At 44.6% G+C, this 22,500-nt stretch overlaps 2 protein-coding genes across 2 annotated transcripts in view; one reads left to right on the top strand and one right to left on the bottom strand.

The window, feature by feature from the left end:
• Positions 1 to 13,541, top strand: part of LOC308375039 (xylosyl- and glucuronyltransferase LARGE1) — a 68,244-nt gene extending 54,703 nt beyond the window's left edge. Inside the window, exons 10-16 of the mRNA XM_080851072.1 lie at positions 1,115 to 1,240; positions 2,760 to 2,915; positions 6,110 to 6,273; positions 10,483 to 10,761; positions 11,070 to 11,216; positions 12,231 to 12,426; positions 12,972 to 13,541. Coding sequence (XP_080707198.1) covers positions 1,115 to 1,240; positions 2,760 to 2,915; positions 6,110 to 6,273; positions 10,483 to 10,761; positions 11,070 to 11,216; positions 12,231 to 12,426; positions 12,972 to 13,169 — 1,266 coding nt within the window. The 3' untranslated portion in view covers positions 13,170 to 13,541. The remainder of the gene's footprint in view (positions 1 to 1,114; positions 1,241 to 2,759; positions 2,916 to 6,109; positions 6,274 to 10,482; positions 10,762 to 11,069; positions 11,217 to 12,230; positions 12,427 to 12,971) is intronic.
• Positions 13,542 to 17,998: 4,457 nt separating this feature from the next.
• Positions 17,999 to 22,500, bottom strand: part of LOC308375214 (stimulated by retinoic acid gene 8 protein homolog) — a gene marked incomplete at both ends in the record, with an annotated part of 13,197 nt that continues 8,695 nt past the window's right edge. The window contains 2 exons of the mRNA XM_080851299.1: positions 17,999 to 18,079; positions 18,604 to 18,715. Coding sequence (XP_080707425.1) covers positions 17,999 to 18,079; positions 18,604 to 18,715 — 193 coding nt within the window. The remainder of the gene's footprint in view (positions 18,080 to 18,603; positions 18,716 to 22,500) is intronic.

The raw sequence follows: 22,500 nt of genomic DNA, 5'->3' as shown, positions 1-22,500 counted from the left end.
TTGATTGCATGCATTCTTTCATCCTACCCTTTTCAGCTTCTGAAAATCAAGGCAAATAAAGATAAAAGCTAATGAAAATGTCTAAACTATAATAACTCTGATACACAAACACGTACACACATACACACACACACACACACGCACGCACACACACACACACAATCAACGTAATGCTTTGTTCGTTCAATACAGTGCAGACTGAAGAACCTTGTTAAGGGTCAGACTGTCAATCAAATAGGTAACCATATGTCAGTCTTGACCATGTGATCTTTGCTCTGATGCCAATGCTCAAACTGATCCCCCACCCCCAACCTTTCTTTGTCTTTTCACCCTCAGTTTGTGTCTGATTGACACAGTGATTGCCATGACTATGGATTACCACATCCTGTTTTAATACTTGTAATACAGACTGTGTAATTGATGGTATCTCAGCAGACAGTTTTGGCTTCCATTTTGAGGGATATTAAGAGAGATTAGCATTTGATTTAATAATGATACACTAATTGTTAATGTCTGTGAAAATCTTTTTTTTGTGTGCTTTTGTCGGTAGACTCGTATTGAGCATTTAATTGTACTCTCACATTCACACACACACACACACACCCACACACACACACACACACACACACACACACACACAGATACATACTCACGCACACACACACTCACTCACACACACACATACACACACACACACACACACACAAGCTCTTCTTCTCAAAAGCAGGAATTATAGAACTGCTATCCACTCTTCGCACTCCCGACACCTTTTTTATCACAAAGGGCACCAAAATACTTCCCTCTGTCTTGAGAGTAGGTAGAGGGACATGGCTTTATTCTGGTGGTATGTAAAATAAAGTGACTTCAAATATAACAGGGCCTCCATTTCTTTCACATTCTTACAATGTTAGTCATTTTTGGGGTTTCTTGGAGGCTCTGTTCAAAGGAGGAAAAAACTGTTCCGTAGTCAAAGCGATGCTGTCAAATGAGAAAGGGAAGATTGACTTGCTTGACATTGGCAGTGGATAGACGTCGTGGATGTGGGTTCAAACCTGCAGGTCAAAGCTCTATCTGATGTAACCAGAGCGCAATCTCTGCCAATTTGGGGTTGCAGGACATCTTCAACGCGGTGATCAAACAGAACCCCTTCCTGGTGCACCAGCTGCCCTGCTTCTGGAATGTTCAGCTGTCGGATCACACCCGCTCCGAGAAGTGCTACAAAGACGTGGCAGACCTCAAGGTGAGAAAAAAGGGAAAAATGTTAATGCAAGTGTGTGTGTGTGTGTGTGTGTGTGTGTGTGTGTGTGTGTGTGTGTGTTAGTGAGTGAGTGTGTGTGTGTGCATGTGAGTGTGTGTGCGCATGTGAGTGTATATGTTTTCCGGGGTTTGAGTTGGAAAGGGGAGAGAAATGAAGTTGCCTGTGAGGAGAAAGTGTGAGACGAATCGTAAGTCGGAGAGAGGTTGTGTGTTTAAGGTGTGGAAAGAGTATGAGCAATGAAAGGTGTTTGAGATAGAGTGTGTGTGTGTGTGTGTGTGTGTGTTTGTGTGTGAGAGAGAGAGAGAGAGAGTGTGTGTGTGTGTGTGTGTGTGTGTTTGTGTGAGAGAGAGAATGTGTGTGTGTGTGTGTGTGTGTGTGTGTGTGTGTGTGTGTGTGTGTGTGTGTGTGTGTGTGTGTGTGTGTGTGTGTGTGAGAGAGAGAGAGTGTGTGTGTTTGTAATGGAACAAAGGAGCCCAAAGAGGTGGTGATGTTTTCAGAGCCTTGTTCAGCCCTGTATGTCTGTGAATGCATGTGTGAGCCTCTGCCGGTCGATACGTGTGCGTGTCTGCGCACTTATCTGTGCGTGTGTGTGTGTGTGCGCGTATGTGCTCATATGTGGCTCTGGATGTAGCCATATCTATGAGTGTGTCTGTGTGTGGTTTTGAAATTTGCTGTGTGTGAAACAATAATGAAGAAATCTTCTTCCTCCCTCTTCTCCTTCACACCTCTCCTCCCTCTGTCTCTCCGATCCTCCTGCTCCTCGAACAGTGTTCTGGTTTCTGTCTCTCTTGATCATGCAAGTGTGTGTCTGTGTGTCTGTGTGTGTGTGTGTGTGTGTGTGTGTGTGTGTGTGTGTGTGTGTGTGTGTGTGTGTGTGTGTGTGTGTGTGTGTGTGTGTGTGCTCCTCGAACAGTGTTCTGGTTTCTGTCTCTCTTGATCATACAAGTGTGTGTCTGTGTCTGTGTCTGTGTGTGTGTGTGTGTGTGTGTGTGTGTGTGTGTGTGTGTGTGTGTGTGTGTGTGCATCTCGAACAGTGTTCTGGTTTCTGTCTCTAGATCATGCAAGTGTGTGTCTGTGTCTGTGTCTGTGTGTGTGTGTGTGTGTGTGTGTGTGTGCTCCTCGAACAGTGTTCTGGTTTCTGTCTCTCTAGATTGTCTTTCTCAGTCCCACCTATGCCATGCTTATAGTATATATCATCTCAAAAGGCACTTCATCATACCTGATTTGGGGTGAAGATGACTAACACCTACTGTGTGTGAATACAGCTGCCACAGACTGTATTAACAGCTCCTCCTCCTCTCTGCCTCTGCGTTAGTCTTCCACAATCATGCTGTTCACTCTCTCTCCCCCCCCCTCCCCCCTCTCTCTTTCTGTTTATCTCTTCCCTGTGGAAATACCATACAAAGGGTTACAAATTAAACCAAATTTCTCCATCTCTCTCTCTCTCTCTCTCTTTTTGATCTTTCCCTCTACCTTTAAAAAAAAAATAAAAACCTCACAGGTGATCCACTGGAACTCTCCCAAGAAGCTGCGCGTGAAGAACAAGCACGTGGAGTTCTTCCGGAACCTTTACCTGACGTTCCTGGAGTACGACGGGAACCTTCTGAGGCGGGAACTCTTCGGCTGCCCCAGCGAGGCGGACCACAACAGCGAGAGGGTATGTGTGTGTGTGTGTGTGTGTGTGTCAGGTGGGAACTGCAGCACAAGAGACACCTGATGCTAATTAGTTACCACAACAGCGAGAGGGTAAGATGAGCCTCCCGTCGCTCTGTCCCAGAACTGATATGGATTTAGAATTATTTGATCCGACTTTATCAAATATTTGTGTTGGTGCCGTGCTGCTCTGCTCTTTCAAAATAAGAAATGTGATTTTTCTTTGACACAGCAAAGATGTAAATGAATTCTGGAAATGTCCAATAGCTCATCTCAAAGTTTCTTACATTTATGTAAGATGTTATAGGATAGGGTTTAGCACACACTCAAACACACATTCACAGGGTTCTTAGCTGAGTACAGTTAATAAAACATTTTATGTTTTAACTTGTCTTCCAGAAGCATTGCAAATGTAAGATCACTATGACCGAGTGAGAGAGAGAGAGAGAGAGCATAGAAATTGATGTTCTTTGTATCATTTAACAGAGATCATAATCAGCTCATGCTTTTGGGAAATGGGGCCTGAGATATTTAAACATTGTATCTAATCATAGAATAATGCGCGATGAAGACTCACCAACCCCCGTTTTGGGGGGGGGGGGGAAGCATTGGATTGCTGTCTCTGGCTCTTATCTAGTCCTTCTCAACGGCCTTGATCGAGTCTGAGATATTTGCCTGTCGAAACCAGTTATCTCTCCTTACAGAAACTGACATTCTCCAAACTTCTCAAAGTCATATAAAGAGTGAGTTGAGACGGGAGCATAGCGTGTGTATGTATGTTCAGGCATGCATGTATTTCTGTGGATTTCAATTGTTAGAGTCAGTGTGAGTGCTTCGGTCTCACTTCAAAGGAGTTGGCTATTCAGCCAGATCTCTTGGGGATGGGTCTGGCGGAGGGGTAGGAGGATCTCTTATACCGGTAAATAGTTTTGATTACCACGGCAGTTCGAACTTGGGCATCTTTGCTTTCCTTGTCCGTCTCTCTGATTTTTTTTTTTTTCTTACTCAATGGAGGCTGACTGTTCATGAATGTTCGCATGTAGATCGGGCAGGTTCAGCTACGTCTGCCAAATCAGGCCAGACGCTTTCCAGCGCTCAGCAGAATTACACCACGCAAGCTGGAGTTTAAATCCAATTTAGAGGAATATCGCGCATATTTTCTTTTCCGGCACCCCTTCCTGAGCTAGTGCGTTGTCATGAAAGACTGCAGTCGTTCCTTGATTTGTCTTGAACTGCTTGCCAGTGGGCTTTCATTTTGTGAGGGGCGTTTTTTTAAACTTTGTTTAATACTACGGGTCATGGACAGGGCTTATGGAAGACCTGAGGGGCACAGAGCGTATGCTTATGCTAGGCTAATTAGCATCAAGGTGTCTCTTGTGCTGCAGCTGCCACCTGTCAGATGCCAGGACAAGAAGAAACACACACACACACACACACACACACACACAGCAACACACACACACACAAACAAACACACACACACACACCACACGGCTTATGTCCTTGCAAGTACACACACATATTTATGGGCAAACACACGCACATACACAAGTCCACACATCATACTAGACATAAAGTCCCTCCCTTAATTGCTTGATGGCAAACTTGCATCGTTATACACACACACACACACACCCTTACACACACACTTGCTCACATTTGCTGTTGCTGTCAACACCCACAGGGGGTCTTCATAATGAGGCTGTTCAGGCATTCAGGCACTTCTACCAACAGCTCATATTTGATGAGGAACAAGCAGGGCAAAAGTTGGTATACGGTCACTGGTGATTGGCTAAGGTCCCCTGACTTACCTGGGAAATATTTCATAAGTAGTACAACATTGACTACAATTAGCAGCTTCTGTCAGCGAGAGTTCGCGTCTTTAAAAGAAACTTCTAGCCATTTGGCAGTACCTTAACAACAAAAAGAAAAGAATATATATATATATATATATATATATTGAGAAAAGAATTTACTGAGTGAAGTTGGAGAGAAATGATGACTGAAGGACTCAGCGTTCTCTCACACATGGGTGGAGTCTTTCTGCAGTCCTGGAATATAAACGGTGTGTCATCTCAAGCACTCCTTAATTAATCAAATTACTCTTGCTCTGACATTTTCCAAGAGGAGTTTTTTTTGCGCCAGACCTCCCCCACCTCCCTCTCTCCATCTTTTTTTTGTCTACCTAATCAATTAAACGTGTCCTTAAGTCTGGAAATACTTTGCTCAGTCAATTTCTCCAGAGTTGCAGGAGCTATTTAAATCACATTAATGAAATGATCAGGCTAATGAAGTCACTCAGGGTTTGGCCCGAACAGAGACTGCGTGTCCTCACCTCAAGGCGGGGTGAGACTTTCCCCAAGAGCCATTCCCCCAGCACCACCCCACAACCCCCCACCCCCCCCCCCCCCCCCCCACCCCCGCACACCCCTCCCCCCCCCCCAGCAAATGGGATGAAGTGAATCAGAGGCATGTAAGTACCTAGTATACCCTGAGGTCCCCCAACACAGGCTGAATCCCCAGCATAATATATAATACATCTATGAGAGATCCCCTATATCACTGTTTGATCAGTGGCTTCACTGGGTGGAAGTGATGGCGTTAGGGGTTATGTGATTTTAGGGGGGAGAGGGTGGAGTGGAGCTGACCTACATGGGTCTCAGAAGAGTGGTAATTGGGGTGGGGGTGCTTGGCGGGAGGGGCAGTCTTTGATTTCTTTAAGTTGGGCTTGAGAACACGGAACGGAAAGCTTTAGAACTCGAAACGTTTCCCTTGTGCCACGAGGCGTCAGATATTTTATGTAATGCGTGTAGTGAAGTGGCGCTTTAAAGTTAATAAGGTTTCATTTTGGGTTTGAACTACCACAGATTGATGTGGCCTTGTGAGGAGTTTTGTTATGATGTGTTCACAAAAGCCAGTTAGAAAAGCTGTGGATTTTCAGGTACATTGATTGGAATTTTGATTTGGCTTTCTCTGCACTCAAGACTGAAAGAAAGTTGTGAATAGAAAAACTGTGGAATGTCACAGCCTTAGCTAAAAAGGTCTGCCTTTTGTCAAGTTGAAAGTGGATTTGAAAGAGCCTTGTTAATATTGTTATTTAAAGCCTTGTTGTAATGATTTGTCTGTGGACTTAAAGTAGCTGTTCAACTCTAGCAGTTTAAAACTATTTCATGTCCTTGTGTGTTTGTTTCCCTTCAGCTTCAGAAGACTCTGTTGGAGCTGGATGAGGACGACCCGTGCTACGAGTTCCGGCGGGAGCGTTTCACCGTGCACCGCACACACCTCTACTTCCTGCACTATGAGTACGAGCCCAGCGCCGACAACACCGACGTCACACTGGTGGCCCAGCTGTCCATGGACAGGTAGGTGAAATACACACACACACACACACACACACACACACACACACACACACACACACACACACACACACACACACACACACACACAAACACACACACATGGACAGGTATGGGAAATCCCGAGTGTGCATACACCCGTTCACATACAAACACATGTGTTCTCACTTACAAATCGCCTAAACTTAAATGCATGTATACACTTAAACCGGTGGACACAGTGTTGCATTGAGAAGAATAAGTACACTTGTATTCAGTTTGTATTGCAGTATAGAGTTTTGGAAAACATTATACACATGCATAAAGTCATATGTACATATTGTACAAATAAACGTTGTGCAGAAAAACTACTGTTGACAGAATGTCAACACAACATATTGATAATACAACCCTCCAAATCAACAGTTTACACACTCACTGAGAAGAGAAGAGCTGGCAGTGGTTTTAAAACGCGATCTAGATTCTCGGCACAGCTATCTCTAACCTCTGGTGCCTGAAATGACATTCCAAAGCTCTTCGGGCGGAAAGACAAAAGATGGCCGTCACCTGTGACACCCAGATAGAAGAGAGGTCATGCAGTAGAGTGATGCCTCACTCTGCCTCTTCAGCTTTCACCCTGCGTATTTCTCCAGGGGGTGTCACCGGTGTCCTTGGACTGCCTATACCGGTGAACGGTAAATCACGTTGCGTATCTTATTTACCCAGCATGCCAAGTGGTTGGCTCGAGTTGTAGGACCTAATTCAGTGGTTCCTGCTCCCTGGTGTCTGCAGGGGAAACATTTTGGCCTTTGTGTTATACAATAGCCACAGACTTGGTCTCCCAAGATGGAACATCGCGGCGAAGACAATACTAGACAAGCGATAACTGCTTATTTATTTACACCAACTGAACAAAACGAGTTTTATTGTCTCAGTTAATTAACAGTGTAAGCAAATTTTCAATTGAATAAACCAGAGACGTTCTTACAGTGAACTTAATGAGATGCAATGCTATTCAAGCTCTGGGCCAAACACAATTAAAACGAAGGCAGCTTCATCATGACTCATAAAAAAAAAAAAAAAAAAGATTGTTGATGATACAATATAACAGATAGTTGCTGGCAACAAATCAGTCTGCGCAAGTTTTTCTTTCTTACTTCCTCTCATTCTTTTTTTAAAGCAATGATTTTGGGTCAAAGCCTTCGATTTTTGGGCGCCTGAATGCACGGCGTTGAAAGTGCTCTGTTGGCACAGCCCTGTGCTAATAACGGCTGAGAGGAAGGCTGCTGAGAGAGATCTCTACCGCCTTCGCTCGTACTTGACATTCACCAGCTAGACCGCCCTTACCTCCACAAGATGGAAACTAACCCTCATTAGACGTCTGTGTGCTCTGATAGGTCAGCCGCTGACCTCTCAATTAAGTGGCGTCCAATCAGGGAAAGGTCAGATGTCACGGGTGAATGAGCCATTGGCTGACGAACATTAATGAAATCAGATTCAGAAATGATGACTTGAAATGAGCATGATGAAGCTGACAGATTGTCTCAAGCGAAATATTATGTAGACCCTTTCACAAGGTAAACCATGTATGTTTTTGGCATTTGCAATTAAGATGGAACTCCAGGAACCTTTCAGAAATATATCGATGCACACCTTCATGCAAACCTAAACAGAGAGACTGAGAGTGTTTTGGGGTGTTGCTTACACCCTTGAGAGTGTGACGAGTCAAGAAGCCTTCATAGCAGGACTGAACGGAAATCCTACTTTCAAGCATCTTTTAAGTCTCTACAAAGGGACATTACAGAAAGCTATTATTATTATTAATGAATATGATCATTCTTTTATAGTAGCATTGTGCGTAGTAGTACCTGCTCTTGCAGTGATGGTCTGAGGCTCATGTATGGAAGCTCACATGGACCAGTAACTTATTTAAACTATGTAAAAGCAGCTGGCTTGTGAAGTGAATATACTGTATATATAACGGAAGGATCAGTGGTGTTGCCATTTTAAAGGCTTTCCTCAGTCTCTCTTTACACACCCACAGTAAGATTGATTTAGACTTAAAACCGATATTGACCTCCATCTATGAAAAACACCTTCACCAGGAAGTGTACCAGGGAGTTAAACACCCGGTGGTTTATGTGCTAATCTGGTTTATTTTGTGTTTTACATTCAAGATAGGCATCTATGTATACATTTAGAATCAAAAAAAGAATTTAGGGATGGAATGATCAGCGTTTCTTTGCTATCTTCCGCTTCACACCGCTCCCTCCCGGCCCGTTCTGTTTGAGTGACTCAAGGTTATTTGGGCAAACATATCCAAATGAGATTGAATGACTCGGTAATTCAATTTCAAACTCTGAGATGATTTGAGCTGTTGAATGTGTGCTCTATGGTGAAGCTTCTGACCGTACTCTCCTTTTGGCACAGTGAGGTTTTCACAACCTTAACACAGGTTTTTTTGGGGGGTTGATTAGGTGGTTGGTTAGTTCATTTATGAACACAATCTCCATGTTTGGTTGTGAAATGGGACTGTTAAATGGGACCACGGTCCATTTCCAGCATAGACACTATGGATAACTGATTTTTTTAAACTCCTTGGACACACACATTTGTGTGTGAGAGAGAGTGTGTGTGTGTGTGTGTGTGTGTGTGTGTGTGTGTGTGTGTGTGTGTGTGTGTGTGTGTGTGTGTGTGTGTGAAAGTGATAGACTGTGTGTGTGTGTGCGTGTGTGAGAGAGTGTGTGAGACTGTGTGTGTGTGTGTGTGTGTGAGACTGTGTGTGTGTGAGAGAAAGAGAGCTTTCATCCTTTTGAGTAGCTGATAATGCCGCGGCGGTCAGTAGGCACGCTCCAGCTCAGATCCAGCCCGTGTGAAATCCCTCTCTGGGGCTCATTGGCGAGGATGGCGCACGCTGCGCTCATAAATATACATCAGGACGTAAGAGCCACGGTGTTCTCCTCAAAGTGTCATTGAATGGGTGGCTATTCCGCAAGTCCACAACATTGATTTTTAGATTTCACACGTCAGCCCTGGCTACAGCCAGGCTCCCGGTTATTTCATTTCTAACCGCACCGACCGATAAACCAGCGCGTTGCTGACAGGAATCCGGCTGCTTTGATGAGCGCAAATTGAGATTAAAGTGAGGGGGGGGATTGAAGAGATATTGATCGCATGCCCTAATCTCCAGCAGATGGAAGTTGTGATCAGCAATAAACAGTGGACACTTCAGCCTCTGTTTGGCTCGCTGCGGCTCAGGCGGGCCCTTAGGTCCAATAGGTCCACCATAGCTTCCCATTAAAGAGAGAGGGGGCTTGGGGTTTCATTGAGTTGATAAGGTCAGTGTCTGAGGAGGCTGGACGGCCTCCCGCGCATTGATAAGGGCAGCGGGAATGGGAGAGGATTGATGTTCGATGTTCAAGCAGAACGACACAGGACTGCTGATCATCAGATGTTTCTGATGTTGTCCGAGGACCGTTAATTCACGTCACGCAGCCGAGCCGACCTCATTTTGGTTTCAGTGGCTGCCCTATTCAGAACTGCATTTCCCAGGAAGTTGTTAAGCAATCACCGTGGTAACCGAGAGATGAGAGGATGTTAAAAATTATAGTTTGAGTTTAGTCTCATTTAGTCTATCATTTGGCTATGTTAGTTGTTCTACCGCGCTTTCAGAAAACGCACCCATGTTGGTGTCTGTATTTTGTGTCCTGGTTACAATTGTCTATCATTGTCTCACAGGTTGTAGAAATAAATCATAATTCTATGTGTTTACATTTCAAAGTTAAAGGTAATAGTCAGTATTTCTAATGAAGTGTAAATTCTGCTTTGGTAGTGGTTGTGCACTCCAGCGCGCATCCAGACCTCTGGGCCACAGTCGATAATGGATGCAGAGGCCATTAAAATGTTAATGGCTCCTGTTTTTTTTAATTGTCAATAGTGTCATTGGTTGTTAATTAGTGCACTGGTTCAAAACGGGCTTGTGTTTGGCACAGTAATTGATCAGTTGATCAACACTACTGACGAGTAATGTAATAGGTCGTAATAGTAATAGTGGTAGCAGTAGTGAACAATGTTGGAATTCTGGGTTGCAATTCATAATGCAATAAAGTTGTGTGTGTGTGCGCATGTGATTGCTTATGTCTTTCTTTATGTGTGTGTGTGTGTGTGTGTGTGTGTGTGTGTGTGTGTGTGTGTGTGTGTGTGTGTGTGTGTGTGTGTGTGCGCTTGCTATAGGCTGCAGATGCTGGAGGCCATCTGTAAGCACTGGGAGGGCCCCATCAGTCTGGCTCTCTACCTGTCGGACGCCGAGGCCCAGCAGTTCCTGCGCTACGCCCAGGGCTCGGAGGTGCTGATGAGCAGAGGCAACGTGGGCTACCACATCGTCTACAAGGAGGGGCAGTTCTACCCCGTCAACCTGCTGCGCAACGTGGCCATGAGACAGGTCAACACGCCCTACATGTTCCTGTCCGACATCGACTTCCTGCCCATGTACGGCCTCTATGAGTCCCTCAGGTGAGCAGCACTGGCCCCATCCAGGATTCAGAGCATGGCTCACGGGCCTTTTCATATTATTTAAAATAGAAGCTCACTTCTCAAGTTTCTCTTTTCCTCTCATCTTTTTTTCCATTTGATATTTTTTGATTGATTATCTTTTGTCTGAAAAAGAGGTTTAAAACCTTTTCTCTGACTGGTTTTTCCTTTAATTTCACTTCATCCATTGTGTGTTTTTGATCATGGGGGGAAAAAAAGACTCTGGAATGAAATTTCCAGAAGGTTCTATATGAGAGTGTTCAGAGCGCCCTCTCGTGTTCCCCCCTCAGGAAGTCTGTGGTGCAGTTGGACATGGCCAGCACCAAGAAGGCTCTGGTGGTGCCGGCATTCGAGACGCTCCGATACCGTCTGTCCTTCCCCAAATCCAAAGCTGAGCTTCTGTCCCAGCTGGACATGGGCACTCTCTTCACCTTCAGGTAAAAGCAAGACTCTATCTCTCTCTCTCTCTCTCTCTCTCTCTCTCTCTCTCTCTCTCTCTCTCTCTCTCTCTCTCTCTCTCTCTCTCTCTGTCATGTCTGTCCTGTGTGGCTCTCTATCACATTTCTGCCACTGAACATGTACGCACCAAGGACATGTTCGCACCTGCATCCATTATACGTGCCAAGGACAGTCCCTTTAAGGGCGCTAATAAGATTTCCAAAGTTTCTTCAGGGCCGTTCATTACATGTGGGAGAAGAAAAGTATGAAGGGAGAGAACTTACCTCTCAAAAGTTTCAATGGCAAATTCTGTTCCTTTTGTGTAGTTCATGGACATCATGTCCACAAGAAGTAGAACTTGCTCATAAAAGAGTCCCAGAAGGCAGTCTGTGAAGGATGCTTGTAATAATGAACAGCTTTTCACATATTTAAGGGCAAGTGCCAGCCAAGCGAAAATAATATTCTTTGGCTCTCAACGCACTCTTTATTTAAAGAGATGTTAATTTCCTGACAGTGTAATCCCACAGTATGAGTATGAGGTAGTCCACAGTGCCAAACTTTGCCTTGAAGAAAACAAATTAAACGTCTAATTGAAATGTGCCACAAGAAAAGCCACTAATATAATACATACATTCCAGACTTAAGCTGTTTGAATAGCAGCGCAACACGGTCAGACAACATCAAGCCCTACCAACTCACGGTCAGCTTTCCGTCATGCCACCATGTGGTCAAACAGCAATCGTTATCCTCCTCATTATTTTACCAGCGCGAGATATTGCCACCACGGAGAGGAGAGCCTTTAGCTTAAAGGTTTACCTCCTCATTACTCTCCTAAACAATGCCAGGGATAGGGTTAGGGTTGTGCCAGTCCACAATGCCAGTGGCACCTAGTGGGTACCAGGTGAAAACAGTATAGGGCTGCCTTACGCGGGTCACGTTTGTCTCTGAACCCAGCTTCACCTATTGGGCTGTTTTGGGTGATGTCGGCATCAGCAATCTTCATCTCCTCTCAGGTACCACGTATGGACCAAAGGCCACGCCCCCACCAACTTTGCCAAATGGCGGACGGCCACCACTCCCTATCACGTGCAGTGGGAGTCGGACTTTGAGCCGTACGTCATGGTGAGGAGGGACTCCCCAGAGTACGATCGCCGATTCGTGGGCTTTGGCTGGAACAAGGTGGCCCACATCATGGAGCTGGATGCCCAGGTAAAGTACCCAACACTTGGTAACAGGCAAAATCCGTGGATTTTTGCTCCAGAATTATACCAAAGATGATATACAGTACCAGTCAAAAGTTTGGACACACCTTTAATTTTTTAGAAAAATGTTTTCTTTACTTTTATTATTTTCTACTTTTTTTGTTTAGTACATCATTCCATATGTGTTATTCCATAGTTTAAATGTCTTCAGTATTAATCTACAATGTAGAAAATAATAAAAGTAAAGAAAACATTTCTCTAAAAAATTAAAGGTGTGTCCAAACTTTTGACTGGTACTGTATATGTGATTATCATTGATTAGAACACATTAACACGTTATTTGACCTGATACATATTGTACATTATATATACCGATTCATTAAATTACTGTGTTAACAACTGATTATCATGTAACATCACTGCATCTTCCCACGGAGTAGTTTGATCATATTCTCTCATGCAGAGTTGCTCAAGCAGTTAATTTGCCCAAAGTCATCACAGCAGTAGATCCAACTCAGCCTAAATGTCCCTCTCTGTTTGTCCGTCTCTTAGGAGTACGAGTTCATCGTCCTGCCCAACGCCTACATGATCCACATGCCTCACGCGCCCAGTTTCGACATCACCAAGTTCCGCTCCAACAAGCAGTACCGCGTCTGCCTCAAGACGCTCAAGGAAGAGTTCCAGCAGACCATGTCCCGCCGCTACGGTTTCGCCGCGCTCAAGTACATGGCGGTGGAAAACAACAGCTAGCCCCGCCTCTCCATAAGAACACTCTTGCCACGCCCCGCAAAGACCACGAACCAGCAAAGACAAGAGCCTCTGGAAGGGGAGAATAGTCGTCCCTTAAAGACGAGTCCCTACTCCAAACCCTCATCGCCCGGCACAGCCACCGGAGACGCCCAGACTTCCACCTGCTCCGGCTCTCAGTAGGGAGAACCCGGCTTGGCTCTTTAGAGGCCCAGTGCTCTGAGGGTGCCGGAGGCCGTTCAGTAAGAGTGCCATCCGTCCTCACTGAAATAGTTTTGTCAGTGGAAAAGAAAATTGTTGAATGTGTCCTCTGAAAAATATTGGTGGTCTTTTTTTTCAGTTTTTTTTTCATATAGATATATCTTTTGTAGGTCAAGTCAGTACACAGAGGGGGGGGACTCGTTCACTGGACTATCATTTATTTACTGAAAGGGTCTGCAGGAGCAAGGAAGGGGGGGGGGGGGGGGTGTGTGAGAGGTGAGGGGTGACAGTTGGTGACGGATGATGGTTGTTCCAGAACTCGGCCACTTTCTGTATGTCTGTGACCACGAGGCCAGCACTACTGTGCGGACACCCTGCTGTTTTTTGCTGGGATAAATGCAGCCATGCCTTGAAGACCATGCCTGGCTCCCACTAATGGAGAGCTCAGACCGAAGCCTTGAAAAGTCATTTTGCGCGCACGTGTCTATCTGTGTGTGTGTGTGTGTGTGTGTGTGTGTGTGTGTATGTGTGTGTGTGTGTGTGTGTGTATGTGTGTGTGTGTGTGTGTGTCTGTGTGTGGGGGTGTCTGTGTGTGTGTTTGTCTGTGTGTGTGTATGTCTGTGTTTGTTTGTCTGTGTGTGTGTGTGTGTGTGTGTGTGTGTGTGTGTGTAAGCGAGAGGGCAGAAAAAAGGCGCCTGTGCTCATTCATCTGGGCAATTTTCTGGTGCATTATTTCTTCACACGGCTGCGAACGCAATTCCGAAACATACGAGCGCGACAGAACCATTTATTTGACGGGTGGCCCAGGGTAAACAGAGAGAAGAAAAAGACTAGGAAGCGGAAGGCGGAGGCCTGTGTCGACAGAATGATATCCCAAAAAGACATGGCCAGATAGGAGTGGGGAAATGGGCCACAGACGCAGTCTGAAAGCAGCTGACAGATTGTGCTCCCTCCAAAGCCGTCTGGCCATCACCAATTCATTTGGAGCCTCTTGGTCTCTCATTTTAGGCTTAACTACAAGGACTAACTATGAGATCAAACAAGACAACAGACAAAAGGACTGGTGCCACCTTTGACATCTGACTTTCCTAAGCTAAAGTGTTGCTGATTTTTGTGTGTTTTAGTTGTGTGTTTTAATTCGGGCCTTTGTTTTAGATCTGGTATGACTTTCCAACACGGATGAATCATGTGGACAATCTTAATGACATGCGATTGGTTCTGTACAACTGGATTACCGTCCTGTTTGAGAACAATTTGAGAGATGTATTACCATTACATAAAAAAAAGAAAAATATGTATTGCTATGTATGTTTTAAAATTTGAAAAGCATAAAAAAGATCAAAAAAACTGCACTAACTCCACAGTGTTCCGATGGAGGCCAGAGGGTAGCAATTGGCATGAAAGGGAACCAGGCGCAGCATTAACAACGTTACAGAACTATTAATGGCAGTGAGTGAAATGTAGTACTAGTACACAAAGTCTGACTGTAGATAGTTCTTTTCTGTAGTTGGGCTTTGTGTGAGGTTGGTCTTCTGCTCCCTCTCTTCCACGAACCTTTTCAGTGGAAGAGATGAGGAAGCTATTAGTTGGGCCCTGGGTTTGGCCAAAGGGATAGAGAGCTCCACTTCAGGGAAGAACCACTGTGTAGTGTGTGCTGAGGATAACTTTGTAATAGACCAATCATCTCACACAGAGTGCTTTTATACAGCCATCACCTTCTATAACAACCGGCAATCACACAGGGCATGGTTTCGTTTGGCCCTTTTGGATTGCGGTTTGTGAGGGTATATATGAGGGCCAGCACATCATCCATGTTACCAGAGTTACCGCTGCCAGTTGTGAAGGTACACGTCCAGTCAGCTGTCTACTGCTGTCCATAGGCCCCCCACCAGAATTATGACACCAGCCATCGCGTGACAGGAAATCAGTGGGAGCAAGTCGCAGAGAAGACCTCTGACTGCCCTCAGACCCTAGACTTCCCTCAGGCCTGGGTGCTCATGTGCCCGTATGTAGTGTGGGACACCAACACTACCACGGCCCCAGTGCTCCCCCAATAAAGCATCATTGGATCCACATGACTTCTGATAAAACAGACCCACATATGGCATACGGATGACATTTTTCCAGTCTCCTCAACATCTTTGTTATCATCTAAGCCAATGCTGACTGCTTGCTTATTGGTAGTCCAAAAACATCCATTTGCATCACACTGACACTCGACACCTAGCTATGTTTGAGCCAGGGATACACAGTGTGTTGTTAGCCAGGCTAACTAATGAGGCAGACTGGTAATAAGGTGATGCGTTGATGTGCTGGCTCCAACAACTGGAGCTAAAATTCATGGTATGTGTAAACATATTGGCCAGTAAAGCTGGTTCTAATTCTGTTGGTAGAGGCTGTGCAATGAATACTCAGAAATCCTGATTAGTGTTCCTGGCAGAGGTCAACACCACTGCCACACAGTGTGTGTTTCCAGGCTAGAGCTAACTATCCCAGGTCTAACGTGTCAGGAAGATTTAACAGTATTATGGACAGGTGTGTGTCCAAATGTCCTCCTGAGTGTGAGGTGGGTATTTTGAGTTTTGTACTGTGTGCTGACAGGTGCCATGTCTGAATAAAATGCTTCGAAAGGCCTACAGTCATGAAATCATTCTAAAGGCACATGTTATTAAAGACAGTTTCTTTCTTTTTCAGGGGGGCAATAGATGCATAAAATGCATCGAACCCCTGTCTTTTCGTTGTGCCTTTGAAATGGCTTCATTGGTTTTTTAAAGCATTTTAATTTATAGACGATCACATGCAGCACCTATTATGTAGAGAGTGGGAAATAAGTGTGTACATATGTGTGCTTTTATGTGGACTTTGACTACAGGAATCCTAACATACGTTTGTGTGTGTGTGTGTGTGTGTGTGTGTGTTTGTTGAACAGAACTGACTGATATGCTGCTACCTGAATTAAAAACAAGACAGAAATAAGCCGTGCAGTGCCGCCTTTTGTTTTGTGTCCAGATTTGAACACAGCAGTGCGAACCCTGCATCTCGCAGGGGTTCGGCTAGATGAAAACACGTTCAGGTAACACCAGGCTCCACAGGACCGTGTGTTCTTCAGTCTTCTGGCGTCCGTCCGCATCCCCCCCCTCCCGCTGCACAGGCATCAGTGTGCCCCGCACGGCACAGGTAACCCTCCCTATTATTAGCAGATTATCTCCACGACCCAGACACTCCCAGCAGCAATCCTTCAAACAAAACTCCATTCTCCTCATTCATCAGGTAAGCACAATGCACACAAAGAAAGGAATATGAAAAGGAGAGAAGAGAAGAAACAAAAAAAAACAGGCGGGTGTAAAATGTTTAAATCTCCCTTCACATTGTCATTGTCTTTAAATAGGCCGGTATGCGATACGTCCCCCCTAGAGGGTGTTGGACAGAACAGCGTGCGCTCTGGTTTCCGCAAGGTAATTACACTATCTCACATAATAGGCAACAGAGACCCTCTGCGCTGCTCTGCAGCGGCACCAGATAACTGAACGGGTGAGATACAGAGTTGACGGCAGGGTTGCAAAATGGCTGAATGGTTGCTAATGATAGGGCCTGCTCACAGCACACGCCTCTCTCCCTCCATCAGTGCCATCTCATGTCCCTCACTCTTTTAATTGAGGTGCCCAGACATCATTTTTCTCTTATCAGAGGGGTTATTAAAAGTTTTATTAGGGTAAGGGGAGGGGGAGAGAGAAGTTCATTAATACAGTTTAAAGTTTAATGTATGGAGTTGGGCATGGCTACTGTGTCACTGAGTAGACTAATGGTGTGCTTCGATTAGACAGTTCCTATGGTGTGTTACACTTACACACACACACACACACACACACATGGCACAGATCAAAACATACTGTACACTCACACTCACCCGCAGCACAGGTGGGGGGGGGAGGGTTGTGATAGAAGTTTCCAGACGCCTGTGATCATTATTTATAGATGTGTGCGTGTGTAGTGACGCGAGCGCTACCAGAAGCTTCACCACAGGCAGTCTACCATGCTGAGACCTCCACTATTCACCGAAGGCCAAACACCACACCAACAGCCCTCGCTCCTGCCGCACTCACTCCCAAGATCAAGGTCTGCAGCATTCCTTTTAGACACAGCTCTTTTTTTTTTTGGACACATTTGGTACTTGTCCCAATGGCCGTAGTATTACTTTAAAATGTGTCCATTCAAGACAGGTGTGGAGATGAGCAATGTTAAGTAGTTTTAAGGTACATTGTGATTTTTTGCACGGGTCACAATAACACTGTAAAGGCTTCATTCAATAAATAGGTTTCCCAAGTGCCTGATTATCACAGATAAAGATAAATTGGAACACTCATATTTGTTAAGAAATAATGCATTTATTAAGAGAAACATATCCACTGTCATGCCTGAGAAGTATATAAACGCATCAACTGTAGTGAACACCATAATGTAGTAAAGTTTGCTTGAAAACGTATAAAAACGTATAAAAAGAACGATGCCGGTGAAACAATCCGGACTTCTTTATCATCTTAAGTTCGACAACAAATAACGAGTGCTTTTAAAATCAACATCCACTAGATAAGTGGAGAAAATGAGGCGGGGGTGGGGTGGGGGTGGGGGGGTCATGGGGGTGTCAACGGTTCTCCAAAGCTCTCGGAGCACTTCAGGAAAAGCTCTTGGTACTCTGCAGACAGGCACAGCTCCTAAGAAAAAAGAAATGAAATAAATGATATGCACAGCTTCCACAGCATGCATTAGATTTGGTACAACACTGACTCCAGTCTCCCAAGCGTACAGACTGACTTATTTTTGCCAGTCTGCTGTATTTATAGTCATGAATTAGAGTGCAAAGAACATAAAGACCATAGGTTGCACAAGCATGAAACCTCAATTAAATATATACTCTTATCACCTCCCTAACATATCATAGTTGTCCAAAAACCACTTCAAAATGCAGTCCTCAGAAACTAAATGACTAAAATATTATTTTTCCTTCCAGTTCAGAAAGAACCATTACAGCTAGTAATTACACTACATGCGGCAGCCAGTCTTAACAATGGCCCATAACATAGAAACATGTTCTTAGTGAAATGAAATTACAATTCCCACACTGAATAAACACACACGTGTGTATATGAAAGGCATTTACGGTACACATTACACAGAATCACACAGTAGATAGGCCAATGCGGTGGTGGAAATGTCTGCCAGTTGATGCCCAACCCACCTCAGTGAACTCCAGCTCTGTGGACATATGGCTCTTGACGAACCCCATGATGTCCTTGTAGATCTCCCTCAGCCTCTCAAAGTCAAAGTCAGACGGGGGCAGCAACTCTGGGCTGTGGACAGACATTCATACAGTACCAGTCAAAAGTTTGGACACACCTTTAATTTTTTTTCTTTACTTTTATTATTTTCTACATTGTAGATTAATGCTGAAGACATTTCAACTAGGAAATAACACATATGGAATGATGTACCAAACAAAAAAGCTTTTATCTACCATGTAGAAAAAAATAAAAGTAAAGAAAAAACTTCTCAAAAAATGAGGGTGTGTCCAAACTTTTGACTGGTACTGTACATCTGACTACATGCTACATTCAAAAGATCTAAAATTGTAGACTCTTCACATACTTATCACACAGCAAAGGGATTAACTACTCAGATGAATCATTAAACTACTATGGGATTTTGATTCTCTATCTTTAGGCAGGTCTACAGCAACTGTCAGTTGGAACATTGAAAGTGCATATGCGGAAAGGGGAGGCTGGGTGTACGTACGTCTGCCATTATACTGCTGTGTGTGTGTGTGTGTGTGTGTGTGTGTGTGTGTGTGTGTGTGTGTGTGCATATGCGGAAAGGGGATACTGGGTGTACGTACGTCTGCCATTATACTGCTGACCTGCAGAAAGTGTGCGTGGAGGTTTTTCGGTGTACTCAAGAAAAAAAAAAGCGGGTGCCTTGAATTCACATATTGCACAAAACCAGGCTTGTGCCAGCTGAAGGGACAAGTAGGATTATGGGTAGTGGTTGGTGTGGGTGTGTGTGTGTGTGCGTGGTTGGTGTGTGTGTGTGTGTGTGTGTGTGTGTGCGTGGTTGGTGTGTGTGTGTGTGTGTGTGTGCGTGGTTGGTGTGTGTGTGTGTGTGTGTGTGTGTGTGCGTGGTTGGTGTGTGTGTGTGTGTGTGTGTGTGTGTGTGTGTGTGTGCGTGGTTGGTGTGTGTGTGTGTGTGTGTGTGTGCGTGGTGTGTGTGTGTGTGTGTGTGTGTGTGTGTGTGTGTGTGCGTGGTTGGTGTGTGTGTGTGTGTGTGTGTGTGTGTGTGTGTGCGTGGTTGGTGTGTGTGTGTGTGTGTGTGTGTGTGTGCGTGGTTGGTGTGGGGGTGTGTGTGTGGTTGGTGTGTGTGTGTGTGCGTGGTTGGTGTGTGTGTGTGTGTGTGTGTGTGTGTGTGTGTGTGTGTGTGTGCGTGGTTGGTGTGGGGGTGGTGTAGGAGAAGACTAGAGCCATGAATCCCTTGCCTGCACACGTCCTGCTGATTAGCGGCTAGCTTCAGGGGCTGTAGAGTGCTGAGCAGGGGATCGATCGCCAGGGTCCAGTGATGAGCCCTGTGGTTGACTGTGTGTGTGTGTGTGTGTGTGTGTGTGTGTGTGTGTGTGTGTTTGTGGTTGACTGTGTGTGTGTGTGTGTGTGTGTGTGTGTGTGTGTGTGTGTGTGTGTGTGCCCGTGCAAGGAGGACATGAGGTGCAAGGCTGGCCAGTAGCCTGCTCCCTGGCCGTTTGTTTGGATGGCCAATTAAAATGAGATCCTTGACAAATTAGAGGAGGTTCATCTGCTAATGACGCCCCCTCTCTCTCCCTCTCCCAGTGCCCCTCGTCACTTCAGTTCCACACCACTGTGAATTACTGATGGGCTTCAGGGAACTTCTGCCTGCTATTTAACTAAGGAGGAGGCCATTTAAAGTTGTTCTTAAAGTTTTTTTTTGCTTTTTTATGCGAGAGAGAGAGAGAGAGAGAGAGAGAGAGAGAGAGAGAGAGAGAGAGAGAGAGAGAGAGAGAGAGAGAGAGAGAGAGAGAGAGAGAGAGAGAGAGAGAGAAACCCAGGTTGGTGTAGATTCAGTTTTGTCCTGAATTTACCTACAAAATGGCATTCCAATGACTTCCTAGCCAAAGAATTTCTTCCCATTTCCTTGGCATTGCAGTGTATGCGTAACTGGACGGTGTAACGGTGACGTAACGTGAATAATTCATTGACCTGGTCTGAGCACCCTTCACCGGTGTAAAGGTTGTGTGTGACGTGCGTTTGACTAGGTATTAAAACCCTAGTGTGGCAGGAAGTAGCCATTTAATACAGGGCCGCTGGGATAGTAGCGCTTATGGCTCCGTTAGTGCTTTCAATTACAATGACTAATGGAGCTTTTAGGAGGTTACAAGCATTTCAATAATGCAATTACCAACATTTTAAATGGGAGGACATCACTTTGGCTTTTCAGGCCGTGTTTTAACAGAGTTTGCATAGATTGAATCCCGGAAAAGAGAGTTACTGTACTGTATGTTATTATTAGCTAATTGAGCGCTAACAAATAGGAACAGCAGACCTTAATGTGATTAATTCGTTTTTTTTTTTTTCGTTTTGATTTGATTCACGTTCTGTAAAATGACTGTTAATGGATGTGCATATTTTTGTATTACAAATACAGTTTAGACAGTCATTCAGCTTGTGCCCATGTAAGCAATTAGATATTACATCTTGCACGTCATACAAATCAATTTCATTAATGTACTTTGATGAAAGTGTCTTCTGACTGCATATACAGGTTGTCAGTTGTCTTAATGCATGTGTGGGTGTGCCAGAGTAAGGATATGTGTATGGGGAAGGATGTGCATACAATAACATTCCAGTGTTTGACATCTTGAATGCATTTGTTTTTTTTCTGTATGCAAGTGTGTTTGTGTTATATACAAATACAAAGATATATCTACAGGTGTATTTATAAATGTGTGTGTGGGTGTGTGTGACTGAAAGAAAGAAATGTGTGTTGCTACAACTATAGGAGAATTCATGAATGTCTGACCATTACCGGTATACAGCCGCGGAAAAAATCGTCTTCTCTGATGAGTCCAATTTTCAGCTTTGCCCAACACATGGTCGTCTGATGGTTAGACGGAGACCTGGAGAGGCCTACAAGCCACAGAGTCTTGCACCTACTGTGAAATTGGACTAATCAGAGAAGACGAACTAGGAGACCCTCCAGTCCGCTTTGGTTCAATCCTTATGGTCTTTTACAAACCTCAGCCAGGCAAAGTACAACGTTGTCCCGGAAGAAAAACTTGCTTCCTTTTGCTCTGACAATGTTCCCCAACTCTGAGAAGTGTTTTTTCCAGCAGGGCAATGCTCCATGCCACACAGCCAGGCCAGTAAAGGTGTGGATGGAGTATCACCAGATCAGGACCCTGTCATGGCCAGCCCAATTTCGAGACCTGAATCCCATAAAAAAACCTCTGAAATGTGATCAAGAGGAAGATGGATGGTCACAAGCCATGAAAAGAAGCCGAGCTGCTTGAATTCTTGCGCCAGGAGTAGCATAAAGTCACCCAACGGCAATGTGAAAGACTGGTGGAGAGCATGCCAAGACACATGAAAGTTGTGATTTTAAATCAAGGTTATTCCACCAAATATTGATTTCTGAACTCTTCCTAAGTTAAAGCATTAGTATTGTGTAGTTTAAAAATGAATATGAGCTTGTTTTCTTTGCATTATTCGAGATCTGAAGACACTGCATCTTTTTTGCTATTTTGACCAATTGTCATTTTTCTGCAAATAAATGATCTAAATGACAATATTTTTTTTTGAAATTTGGTAGGAATGTTGCCAGTATGTTATAGAATAAAACAAAAATGTACATTTTACTTTAACACATACCAATAAATAGTAAAACCAGAGAAACTGATAATTTTGAAGTGGTCTCTTAATTTTTTCCGCGGCTGTATGTGAGTGCCTCATGACACACACCTGAGAGTATGAATTCACGTAAATTTCAAGTACACAGGGTGCATATGTAAGTATACATGCATACGTGTGTGTGTGTGTGTGTGTGCGTGTGTGTGTGTGTGTGTGTGCGTGGCATGCTG

This window comes from Sprattus sprattus (assembly GCF_963457725.1).
Source record: "Sprattus sprattus genome assembly, chromosome: 14".
Lineage (NCBI taxonomy): Eukaryota > Metazoa > Chordata > Actinopteri > Clupeiformes > Clupeidae > Sprattus > Sprattus sprattus.
The sequence above is the reverse complement of the archived record's forward strand: the minus strand, read 5'-3'. Positions and strand labels throughout refer to the sequence as shown.